We start from the raw sequence: 13,264 nt of genomic DNA, 5'->3' as shown, positions 1-13,264 counted from the left end.
TTAGCCTTCAGAAAGAGAAGGGTAAAATGGAAGATAAAACGAATGTTAAGTAATGAACCAGTAAACCAAGTCCTAATAAAGTTGAGAGAAAAACAAAATTTATGTTGGAGCCTTAGAAATTCTGATTAATTTCATGTGTGATCCAAATAAGTGGGTAATTTTCAAGCCACTTGTCAATGCAGAACGTTCAATAAAAAAGTACTAAGTTACAGTTGTGAAAACGCACAGAGTTTTTTGCACTGCTCCTTTCTCCTCCAGATTAACTAACTTCTCCTAATCCTTAAAATGCAATCACAGTCACCACGCATTTGCCACACTGGGAAGGGGAGAGTGGTTTCAAATTAGAGGAAGACCAAAGTAATCTGTCACAGAACACACTTGGTCTACAGACTCTAAATTCAATTATTAAAATGAGTTCTGCTATTGATGCATTAAAAAAAAAAAGATTTGCTGCGCTAGCTGGTGTGGCTCAATGGCTAGAGCACCACGCCATGTACCAAAGGGTCAAAGGATCAGTTCCTGGTCACGGGCATGTGCCTGAGTTGCAGGTTTGATCCTTGGCCCCAGTCAGAGCATGAGCAGAAGGCAACCAATCGATGTCTCTCTCTCATAACGATGTTTCTCTCTCCTCCCTCCCTTCCACTCTTCAAAAATCAATGGAAAAAATATCAAAAAAGATTCGAACTTACCAATGTAAACTATTTTCTTAGAAACATAATATGAGCAAGAAGTCAACATTGTGTAACATTTTATTCCAAAGAATTAATCATCATTAGTCATGACTTCATACCTTGATTGGACAAAAAAAGAGTTTCTTTCAGTTGTTGCTTTCCCTTTGAGTGTTTCTTCATGGGCCCAAAATTCATTCCTTATAGACTTTTTCTATTAAAAAAATACATACAGTTTTTTTAGGGTTTCAATATTCTACAAAGTTCCACAATATCTGGGTTTAGTTTTATTATCCAAATGTCTAATTGCTTAGGTCAATTATCAGTAAAAACAATGTAATTAGGAAGACTCCATTAAACAGTAGCCTTTGGATGCTTTTTTCAATAACTAATTTCAATCATTAATAACTCATAATTTCAAGAAAAAAAACATAATATGCTAACCAAGAATAAAATTTATTTACTTTTACTTTCCCAATATTTTTTTGTCTTCTAACTTCTTTTTTATCATGTCCAAGAAATAAAATAGCAAAGAGCATAGATACTGAAGAGAAAAGACTAAAACTGAATAATTAAGATATGTAACTAGTTAGAAGTCTGTATTTGGGTATAATGCAAACCAAATGGGGAGGGAGAGAAGGGGTTGCTTGCTTTTGCTTTTTATGATTTTTTTTTAACTTCTCTTGCACAAAACTTTGAACACACACTAACCCTTATTTCTGAAATCAAACTGAAAATTTGTTTTTGTAATATATATTTAAAGATAAAATTTTATCCTGATTTTATGGAATAGAATTTTACTGACTGAAAATTTCATTCTTCAACATAACACAGTCTTCAAACAGCATGCAGGAAAATGAAGCAGCAAGTATAAACAGAAGAGTAAATAATATGAAAAAAATTAAAATGAATGGAACAAACCTTGGAAGTTTCTAGTCTCTGGAAGAGAAAGGTCTCTCCATAAGGAAAGATGGAAGATGAATTCTCCTCATTTGAATCTTTTGGGGAAATTATAGGATGAGAATGAAAAGATGTAAATAATGGGAAACATTGTTTTTTTAAAAGGCATGTGTTTATTTTAAAGCAATATCACAACTTAAGTTTTATTCTCTGAGGGTCCAAAATTGTGCTCATAATTCTTACCCCCAAATAAACTCTTCGGATGTAGCACTCACTATATATACCCTCACTTGTACAATAGTAAAAATTTACTATTTCTTAAAGTGCGATGTGTCAGATATATATGTCCTTGCTAACCTCTAAGATCTACATTAATATAACAAGCACATTTTCCACTGTATACAATGGAAATTGTCATGGTGCCATTTTTTTCCTTTATTTTATTTTTCCCATCATTGTTTTCCCCCCAATACTTCTTCCACCTCCACCCACACCCCCCACAGTCATGATGCCATTTTTAATGTTAAACCTATATAATGAAAGGGTAATATGCAAATTGATCCTAACTGTGGAACACTCAGGAACGACCAGGAACGACTGGTCACTATGATGCGCACTGACCACTAGGGGGCCGACACTCAATGCAGAAGCTGCTCCATGGTGGTCAGTGAGCTCCCACAGGGGGAGTGCCACTCAGTCACAAGCCAGGCTGATGGCTGCAAGTGCAGCAGCGGTGGCAGGAGCCTCTCCTGCTTCCTCAGCAGCACTAAGGATGTCCCCTATGGGGAGCGGGCCTAGCCATCAGTCGGACATCCCCCAAGGGCTCCCAGGCTGCCACAGGGATGTCTGACTGCCAGCTTAGGCCTGATCCCCCTGGGAGCAGGCCTAAGCCAGCAGGTGGATATCACCCGAGGGGTCCCAGACTGCGAGAGGGTACAGGCCAGGCTGAGGGACCACCATCCCCCCCCTTGCCGAGTGCATGATTTTTCATGCAACGGGCCTCTAGTTCCTAAATAAAATAATAGTATAACAGCAAAAAAATTAATCTTAATTCTATTATAACTTTCAATAAGTAATTATTAAAATTTCACTAACAGAACAATTAGATGTTATATGACTCAAAATACCAGAATCCACTTAATATAATCCTTCTGATTCCACAGCTACTAATACATCTGTAAATAAATTATTTCAAAAGAATTGCCACCATCTTTGAATTACACCAATCTACAAGAAAGAATTCTCAACACTTTCATTTTCTGATAGGGCAAAACAATTTTTAAAGGCTCAGTAGCAAGTATTTGTTTGCCATCTTATTGTTGAGAAGAATGTTCCTGAATTTGTGGAAACAGAATTTTCAGAAAAAAAGAAAAGCCCCTGTCAATGATCAATTCACCAGAGCGATGTCAGCCCTTTCCTGTTACCATGGCAAAAATTACTTTCCATAATCTATGTTCTGTAGCTCAAACTGTCAGAAACCACTTAATTCAGTTAAATGCCTTCAACTGCGGCTAATGATAAATGAAGCCTGTACAAAAAAAAAAATCTTTTTACATCACCATGTGCAAATTTCCAGGTGTCTGTGTGTCTATTACTGTCTTTCATTCACTCACTTTTAAAGGTGTCTGAAGTAGTATGAACTCTAGCAGACACTATTCCCATTAGTTCCTATTCCTCAGGTGGGTTACCTTCTCCATCATGATTTAAACACATTTAAAACCATCCAATGAGTGCTAATGATTTACAGAGACTTGAAATGCTAAGACTCACTGTGCTGTGTCACCGATTTTCCAGTTGAGGTAGCACCATTTCTTCTCTCACGGAAATAGCTTAAAGGAAAGGGAAAAATAGGTTAAAATAGAAATGTAAAAGGATTAATTATAGAGACATACATTCTTTTACGTAGCAAAACATATATTCAAAAGTAAATTTGATTTTAAATAAACAGAATGGGCAAATTCCACAAATATGTTTTTCTGAACAGCGTAAACGAAGAGATTTCAAAGAATTTTACAAGTGTTTCTCATATCCATAACTCGCAAAAGCAAACATATTTGCCCAATGCTAGTATGAACATAAAGCAATTTCAAAACCCCATCCATTGCCATCTGTGAAACAAATTTTCTAACTAGATTTCAGTATATATGTAGTGTTTTTGTCATTAGTTTTATCATACTGAATAAAAAGTCTGCCTGGCTCCATGAGCACAATATTAAAATACACAAGACTTTTTTTCTCAAAGATCTGATAGTCCTGGGGAAGAGACTTTACAAGCAATTAGTTAGTATACAACCTAACAGCAAGCCAGAGGAAAACACTGTCGAAGCAGAGGATAATGAATACCTACCACAATATGAAAGACTTCTATCTAGTTTTCCCTCTAAATGTAAAGATCTGGACACCTGTCCTCATATACTTATCTGTCCAAGTAACTAAAAGCAAGTAAATAAATAAAAAAAGAACAGAAATCAATAAAATAAAATATGAACAAAATTTAAGTGACTGCAACCAAAATCTAGTTCTTTGAAATGATCAATAAAATTGATCAACCTCAGAGAAAGTAAATAAAAGAGAGACAGGAGACATAAATTACCAATATCTGGAATGAAAGAGGGAACATCACTACGAATCCTATGAGCATGAAAGCTATAACTACAGATTACTAAGAAAATTTTATGGCAACAAATAACTGATAAAATTGAAAAATTCCTTGAGATTCAAATTAGCAAATATGACACAAGAATACATAGAAAATATTAGAGAAATTGAGTTAGTAATTAATCACCTACCCACAAAAACTCTATGTCCATATATTTCACTGATGAATTCCACCAAACATTTAAGGAAAAATGTGCCACCAATTCTACACGAACTGTTTCAGAAAATATAGAAGGAGGGGTAGTTCCCAACTCATTCTTAAGTCCAGTATTACTGATACCAAAACGAGTAAAAAACAAAACTACATATAAATGTTAGATAAATGGACCCCATGAAAATGAATGCAAAAATAATTAAGAAGCAAATAAAATCCAATCCTATCTAATAATAGAGAAACATGGTAATTAATTGTACCTCTGACATGCTTCCCATTGGCTAATCAGGGTGATATGCAAATTAACTGCCAACCAAGATGGTGGCCGGCAGCCAGGCAGCTGAAGCGAACAGGAGCCTTGCTTGCTCCAGTGATGAAGGAAGCCAAGGTTCCCCACCTGCCGCTGCCGGCCTCTGAGCTGCACTCTAAGAAAGAATGTTGCAATTATAGAAGCTAAACAAACCCCAGAAACCTGCTTTCAGCCAGCCAGGCCTCAGAGCTGGAGCTGCAACAGTGTTTCAATTATAGAAGCCAAACAAACCCAGATACCTGCTTTCAGCAGCCAAGGTCTCAGAGCTGGAGCTGAGCCTCAACGCTAAAGCCAGCTCTCAGTTTCAGTGATGGCCATAGAAGGTAAATAAATCCCAAAATAAAAAAAAAAAAAAGAAAAGAAAAAAAGGAGAGGTTGGGAGCTTCAGTCACCCACCAGCCTGAAAACGGCCCTCAGTCCCTCACCCAGACTGGCCAGGCACCCCAGTGGGGACCCCCACCCTGAAGGGGGTGTGACCAGCTGCAAACAGCCATCATCCCCTCATCCAGGCTGGCCAGGCACCCTAGCAGGACCCCCACCCTGATCTGGGACACCCTTCAGGGCAAACCAGCCGGCCCCCACCCATGCACCAGGCCTCTATCCTATATAGTAAAAGGGTAATATGCAAACTAGACCTAACAGCCGAAAGACTGGGAATGACTGGTCACTATGACACACACTGACCACCGGGGGCAGACGCTCAATGCAGGAGCTGCCCTCTGGTGGTCAGGGCGCTCTCACATGGGAAGAGCTCTGCTCAGCCACAAGCCAGGCTGATGGCTGCCAGTACAGCGGTGGTGGTGGGAGCCTCTCCTGCCTCCTCAGCAGCGCTAAGGATGTCCGACTGCAGTTTAGGCCTGCTCCCCGCTGGCAAGTGGACATCCCCTGAGGGCTGCTGGGCTGCCAGAGGGATGTCTGATTGCCATCTTAGGCACAATCCCCCGGGGAGCGGGCCTAAGCCAGCAGGTGGTCATCCCCTGAAGGGTCCCAGACTGCGAGAGGGCACAGACCGGGCTGAGAGACCCCCTCCCCCCGCGAGTGCACAAATTTTTGTGCACTGGGCCTCTAGTGAGATATATAAAAAGAATAGCCCCAACTGGGTGGCTTAGTTGGTTAAACTGCCATCCCTTCTACCAAATAAGGTTGCAGTTCGATTTTCTCTCTCTTTCTCTCTCTCTCTCTCTCTCTCTCTCTCTCTCTCTCTCTCTCTCTGTCTCTCTCTCTCTCTCTCAAATCAATAAATATATGTTTGGGTGAGGATTAAATAAAAAATAATATAAGCACATGGCAGGAAAGCAAAAAAGAATACTATAAGCATATGACAGGAAATAAAATATGTTTAACATGGAAAAATCTATGTAAGTCACCAAATTTAGAAAATATGGGAGATAAATCACATGCTCATGACCATATATCCAGAAAAAAACACTTGTCAAAATTCAACACCCACTCATGAAAAAACTCTCAGGAATAGAAGGAAACTTCTGCAACCTAATAAAAGGCATTTATGAAAAACCTACATCATAATTAATGGTTAAAGTCTGAATGGCTTCACCTAAGATTGGGAGTAAGGCAAGAAGGTCTGCTCTCCCATCAATATTCACCTTATTTCAGAGGTCCAGACCAGTACAATAAGACAAGAGGAAGAAATGAACGGTATGCAGATTGAAAGATATCTTACAGTTAAAGGTATCCAGGTAAGCCAAAAATCCTAAAGAATATACTAAAAAGCTTCTCAAAAAAGTAAGTCTAGCAAGGCACAAGGATAAAGGGTAAATACTTTTAGAGTTCAATAATATTTCTAAATATTAGCAATGAATAACTGAAAAATATAGTTTGAAAAGACAACTTTCATTGTGAAATGCTAAGGGATAAATTTATTAAAATATGAGCAAGATCTGCACATTGAAAACTATAAACATTGCTGAGAAAAATTAAAGAAAATTTAATTAAATGGAAGAATATATGGAAAACTGAATATTACAAAGACGCCAATACTTTCTATGTTAATCTATAGAGTCAATGCAAAAAAGTTACGGAAGTGAGTGAACATGTGCGTGTGTGTGTGTGTGTGTGTGTGTGCGCGCGCGTACGTGCGCGCCCACATATGTAATTTGACAAGTCAATTCTAAAATTTATATGAAAAGGCAACATAACAAGAATAACTAAGAAACTTTTAAAGAACAGGCGAGAAGACTTGCTCCACCAGGTATCAGGATTTGTTATAAAGTTGTAGTAGTTATACACTATGTTACTGATAAAAGGAGAAATAAGTACTAGATATAAAGACAGATATAAAGTAGAATAGAGTCCATAAACAGACCCAATTTTCATTTAAGACAAATATGTCAATCTTGAGCAATGAGAAAAGCATGGTCTTCTTAATAAGTAGATCACTCAGATATCCACACAGTATAAACGACACTTCATGCCTACCTCAGACTATATATGGAAACCAATTCAAGGCAGATTATAAATCCCAGAGTGACAGGCCAGACAAAGCTAGAGGATAAAATAGAATATCTTCATGTGACTTAAGACACAAAAAGTTCAACCCTAAGGGAAAACATTGGTAATTTGAATAAATTAAAATTACAAACTTTTATTCATAAGTAACCATCAAGGAATAAAAAAGCAACAGGTAGAAGGGGAGAAGATATATTCAACAAAAGGCTCATACCCAGAGTCCATAAATAACTTTCAAAAATCATTATGAAAGGCAGAAAATGTAATTCAAAACAACAGAAAAAAAAATGGGTACCATACTTGAAAAGGCACCACACAAAAGAAGATGTAAGCATGGTCAATAACCAATAAAAACATTAAAAGGTGCTCGATTTTGTTAGTCATCAGAAAGTACAAATTAAAATCACATTAAAATATTACTATACATCCACCTATATACACAATCCAATGTGGTAGAGGGTCTGAAACAAAAGGAATGCACAATCACTTTATAGGAGCAGTTTTGCATTGCCTACCAAAGTGGAAGACAATCATATCCAATAACACCTCGGAGCAATTTTACTCCTATGTATAGACTCTACAGACGTGCACCTATAGATATGCTCCCAAATAAATAAGTAAAAAAAACCCACCCAATGTATGTCCTCATGTAAATGAATACACAAGTTATGGGACATCCACACAAATTCAACAACAAAAGTAACAAACTGACATGCAGCAATATGGATGCGTCTCAAAAACACCATGCTGATTAAAAGACACCAGATACAAAATATGACTTGCTATATGATTCCATGTATATGGAATTCTAGAACAGGCACAACTGACATAAGGAGATCAATAGTTGCAGGATACAGGGAATAATTTACTGCAAGTGGACAAAAGAGATTTTTTAGGGGGGAGTGGATGAGTGACTGAATGTTCTAAATCTTGATGTGGTAGTGGTCACACAGGTATATGTATTTACGAAAACTCATCAACCAGTATACTTAAAATGAGTCTATTTTATATGGAAATTAGATATAAATCTGACTTACATTTGTCTAGAAATAATTTATATATGCACGAAAACATATACTATCTATGCAAAATACCAGACCAGGTTGAGAATATCAAGTATCTGTCAATGGAATGACTATCATGGTATAGACCAGTGATGGCGAACCTATGACACGTGTATCAGAGGTGAAATGCGAACTCATTTTTTTTGGTTGATTTTTCTTTGTTAAATGGCATTTAAATATATAAAATAAATATCAAAAATATAAATCTTTGTTTGACTATGGTTGCAAAGATCAAAAAATTTCTATATGTGACACGACACCAGAGTTAAGTTAGCGTTTTTCAAAATGCTGACACGCCGAGCTCAAAAGGTTCATCATCACTGATATAGACAATGAAATATTATACAGTAGTAAAAGTAGCTAGAACCACAAGCACCAACACAGATGAGTCTCAAAGTTAAGTAAAATCAACCAGACTAAAAGAATACTCACTGTATTATTGTATTTTTAAAAAAATTATAGAACAAAACTACAGTGGAGCCTTGACTTACGAGTTTAATTCGTTCCGTGACAGAGCTCGTAACTCAAATTACTCGTATGTCAAATCATAAAGTGAACGAGTGAGACACATGATGCTGGGCTGATGTGGCGTTCACTGTGATGTTCGCTGCGCCAACTAGCGGTGGGGTATCTCGAAGCTGGCTCGTAACTCGAATTTTAGCTCGCAACTCAAAGCAAAAAATCAGCCGAGAGACGGCTAGTGTCTCGAAAAACTCGTCAGTCGGGACACTCGTAAGTCAAGGCCCCACTGTATATTGTTTGAGGCATACTTAAGAGGTAAACTTTTTTTTTCAATAAAGAAAGTAATTGTTATTTAAAGTCAAGATAAAAGTTGGCCCTCGCTGGTTTGGCTCAGTGGATAGAGTGTCAGCCTGCAGACTAAAAGGTCCCAGGTTCGATTCCGGCCAAGGGCATTGCCTGTGATGCAGGATCGATCCCCCCCAGTAGGGGGCATGCAGAAGGCAGACAATCAATAATTCTCTCTCATCATTGATGTTTCTATCTCTCTCCCTTCCTTTCTAAAATCAATAATATATATATATATATATATATATATATATATATATATATATATATATATATATATTTTAAAAAAAAAGATAAAAGTTGTCTTTGGCAGGGGAGGAGCATACAAGTTTAACAAAGGATTACAAAATACTTCACCCTTTATTTGTTCATTATCTCCAGATTCTTCATACTGTTATTCTATACAAAAGGGTAATATGCAAATTGACCCTAATGGCAGATTGACCAGAACAGCCACTCAACCAGTTACTATGAGGCACACTGACCACTTCTCAGTCCTATTCCCTGGCCGGAGGCTGCCATGGCTCCCATCGCCCAATGGCAAATGGGGAACCGGGGGTGGGTGGCAGTGGGAGGGGGTGGCTTCCGGCAGCCAGGGAACATGGTCCTGATCGCAGGCCAGGCCTAGGGACCATACCTGCACACAAATTTCGTGCACTGGGCCTCTTGTACAGCTATAATTGTTTCCTCAAATTTGTATGTTTCTGACACATGCACATATTAATGATTTGAACCCTTTAGTAGAGCAGCACTCAAATTTTCTACATATTTGTTAACTTTCTCTGATAATAAATATTGCTAATTCTTATGAACACTTACTACTATATGCCAGAAATAGGTATCAGAATTTTACATACATATGTAAAATTTTACATAGATATATTCATACATATATATAGTCACAAATACCCAAAGAAGTAAAAACTATTATTATCTACATTTTAAATAAGAAAACTGGCACATAAAACAGTTAAGTAACTTTCCCATGATCACACAGCTGATAAGTAACCAGCAGGATTCAAACCCAGGCAGCTCAGCTCCATAACCTCTATTCTAAACTACAGTGCTTAATAAGTGCCACCTTACCGAAAAAATATACAAATTAAAGAAAAATATTTTGAACTATTTTAAGTGCATCCATTAGTGGTATTTTAAAGCATATTTTGTTGGTTTAACTATTAGTCATAAAACGTAAAAATAGTTGTGATCATTTTTTATTTTGATATTTAATATCCACCTGCAAGTGATTTCCAACTGTGCCAATCAAGATCATTTATCTGCTGCAGCTGAAAGATTCACTCAATATAGGAAACAAGTTGTTTTTAGAACCGGTGATTAGCAATTTATATTATTGTGAATAAATTATCACAAGCTTTTCTATATTCAAATACCTATTATGCCCAAAGCATTATGTTAGGGGTTTATATATCTGCATCTCCTGTTTCATTCTCACAACAGCCCTATAAGGTAGGACCTGGTGTCCTAATCCTTCCAATACAGAAAAAGGCGGCTCTCCTGGCCTAGCCCCACCGCTAGTATGAGGCAAAGCCAGAAGTCAAGGTCAAGTCTGTGGTGAGAACAAAACTCATGTTCTTTATTCCTTTCTGCCTTATAATTTTCCCACCAGTTAGCCTGAAAACTGCAAATAGCTTTTAAATTTTAAATATAAAACATGGTTAATCTATGAAATTTAAAAACCCATACAGAAAAGCAGGAGTCATCATCCTTCCTATTATTATGCTTTTGTCATCTTGGTCAAGTTACCTAACAGCTCGGAGCCTGGTTTCCTCATTTAATTAAGGAGAATAAAAACAGGACTTGCTGCCTAGGAATATTATGAGAATTGATGAGCTAATGCATTTAAAGGGCATAAGTTGTGTCCTATACAATGCAAACACGCAGCAGAATGACCCCATCATTATTATTTTTATTAGAGAAAATAATGGTTGGTCCTCCTGGTAAACTTTTAAAGCCATTAAGAGTATAAACTCTTTTCATTTGTAATAGTGAAAAAGTGTCAACAACCTAGTAGGAAAATAGTTGTGTGTTTTTTTTCTTATAATAAAATACTACACAGGAGTTATTGCACAAAATAATGTGCATCAATGCAGACAAATCTTAAAAGTAATACTAAATGAAATACCAATATAGAATAACTGCAAAAGAATAACTGATCATCAAGGAGAATCACCATCATACCTACAGATGCTATTTTTTCACATATTTTTAATCACTAAAATTGCCAAGAAAAGCAGTGAAATACAGGTTAATTAATGTAAAAAATCTCCCTTTATATTTACACTTACCTATTACTTAAGTGAGGCAGACACACCAAAAAAATAATTTACAGGCCATAAAGGGTCCATCATTTCACAGAATGTTTGTCTAAAAAGAAATTTCAGTTCTTACAATTCCTAACAGACTAACTATAAAAGACTGAGTATAGGTCATTACAGAACTGAATTAAAAAGGAGTTCCTAGTTTTATCTTTGGACCAATGGACAAAGACCTACCAAGACCAATTAGAACTACTCCATAATAACCAATCAGAATGCATAGTGACAACCAAAAGGATTTTGAGATTTGGACAAATCAGAAGTTTAATTTGACTATCTCATTTACTTAAAATGGACCTAATAAGATGAAAACTTTGGATGTAAAAGAACGCCTCCCCTTTCTCTGGGTGGACTACAATTGAAGTTACTACCTAAATCAGTGTCGCCAGAGCTACAACTTCTTTTGCTCAAATTAATGCTTTTTATTCTTTATTATAAAGTTATTTTTAGTTTACAAAAATATTTTTTTTCAAACAAAGTGGGCCTTTTTTTGTTATGAAAAATAAGGAAGTATAAGCATCATGTTTTCTTGTAAAAATTAAGCAGAAAGATATCTTTATCCTCTAACAATAAATCAAACTATTAATTCTCTAAATTTTGATTTATTTAGATGTTCAAGTCAAAATTTTACAGTCTATTTTTTCATAGAATTTATAAAAAGTCATTGTAAAGCCCAGCCTGTGTGGCTCAGTGGTTGAGAGTCGACCTATGAACCAGGAGGTCACAGTGAGATTCTTGGTCGGGCACACCTGGGTTGCTGCCTCTCATACTATCCTTCTCCCCAAATACCTCTCTCTGCTTCCTTCCTCCCGTCCCCCAAAAAATTCAGAGGCAAAACACCTAAAAGGGAGGACTCTTTGACGTGTGTCAAGAAAAAAATAATTGCATGAAAGATGTATGAAATCATTCAACTGGGGAGGATAAGAAATTGACCTGTTCCTTCTTGCCTAGAGCACTATGGAGGATCTTCCCATAAGGATCACAGGACACACCTATGGCTCCAGAGGAAATGACAGCTGGTTGGACTGGCTTTCTGCTTGGAGGTTTCCACAGCACTAGGAAGAGCTCCAAGTGAAGGTAGTAAGGAAGAAACTGGCTCTTCCAGCCTCGTGCTAACCCCTCCCTCAAGAGGTAGACGTTTACAAGAGATCTTGCAATTCCTTGTTCAGCACAGCACCACCCAGCCCAACTGTCCAGAGGAAAGGAACAGGAACTCATGTAAAATGCTCAAGGCAGAGGGAAAACCATCCCTGTGACTGGAGATTCAAGTGTGTAGATAAAGCGGTGGTGCACAAAGGGCTTCACCTCAGAAAAGCACTTCTAGCATCGTATTCCTTATAACAGTTATATGAAAAGTTTAATTAGTAAAGAAATTAGGTGAAAGCATTGGCCACAAAAAATGTTCTTATTTGATACATCAAGGAATGTGCTAAATATCATATTTAGATGTTATTTGATTGGAGAGAATCTCACTTTACAGAATCCACATTTTTATTTTAAATGTCAAATTGTAATATTTTTTTTAAATTTGCAATTACCATTTGCAACTCTGGTGAGGACCACAAGTAAAAATAAACAGTAAGTCTGAAAATAACTTAATTACTTTCTCTTTTATGATTTAAGCATCACAAATGAGTAACTCCCTTACTGCCGTAATCAAAGAAGAAAAGAAAGGTTACAACAGGTAATCTGGCTGTAATGCAGCTACTAAGTTATTTAATACCAATTTTAATGCTATTTCAATTCTCATTTTCAAGAACTCGTGGTCATAATGGGAATAACAAGCCTTTCAAGTTATGAAAACTAGCACATCTTATTTAAAACTTAAGCCAAAAATGTTTCTTATCTGAAGGTACCCTGATGGCTCCCAAAAGGATTTTGTTCTGGCAAAGATGCAATTT

The 13,264-nt window shown here is 36.9% G+C and overlaps 1 protein-coding gene across 7 annotated transcripts in view; it reads right to left on the bottom strand.

Annotated features, from left to right (window-relative positions):
* The window catches only part of ARAP2 (ArfGAP with RhoGAP domain, ankyrin repeat and PH domain 2), a 159,617-nt gene that overhangs the window by 127,069 nt on the left and 19,284 nt on the right, over window positions 1-13,264 (bottom strand). For all 7 annotated transcript variants that reach the window (XR_009449802.1, XR_009449801.1, XM_059673672.1 and 4 more), the window contains exons 3-5: window positions 3,339-3,397; window positions 1,590-1,666; window positions 791-882 (exon numbers count right to left, since the gene is read on the bottom strand). Coding sequence is in view for 5 of the 7 variants with exons in the window: in XM_059673672.1 (XP_059529655.1) it covers window positions 791-882; window positions 1,590-1,666; window positions 3,339-3,397 (228 nt within the window). In the remaining 2 variants the exon portion in view is untranslated. The remainder of the gene's footprint in view (window positions 1-790; window positions 883-1,589; window positions 1,667-3,338; window positions 3,398-13,264) is intronic.

Source organism: Myotis daubentonii, chromosome 1, assembly GCF_963259705.1.
Source record: "Myotis daubentonii chromosome 1, mMyoDau2.1, whole genome shotgun sequence".
Lineage (NCBI taxonomy): Eukaryota > Metazoa > Chordata > Mammalia > Chiroptera > Vespertilionidae > Myotis > Myotis daubentonii.
The sequence above is the reverse complement of the archived record's forward strand: the minus strand, read 5'-3'. Positions and strand labels throughout refer to the sequence as shown.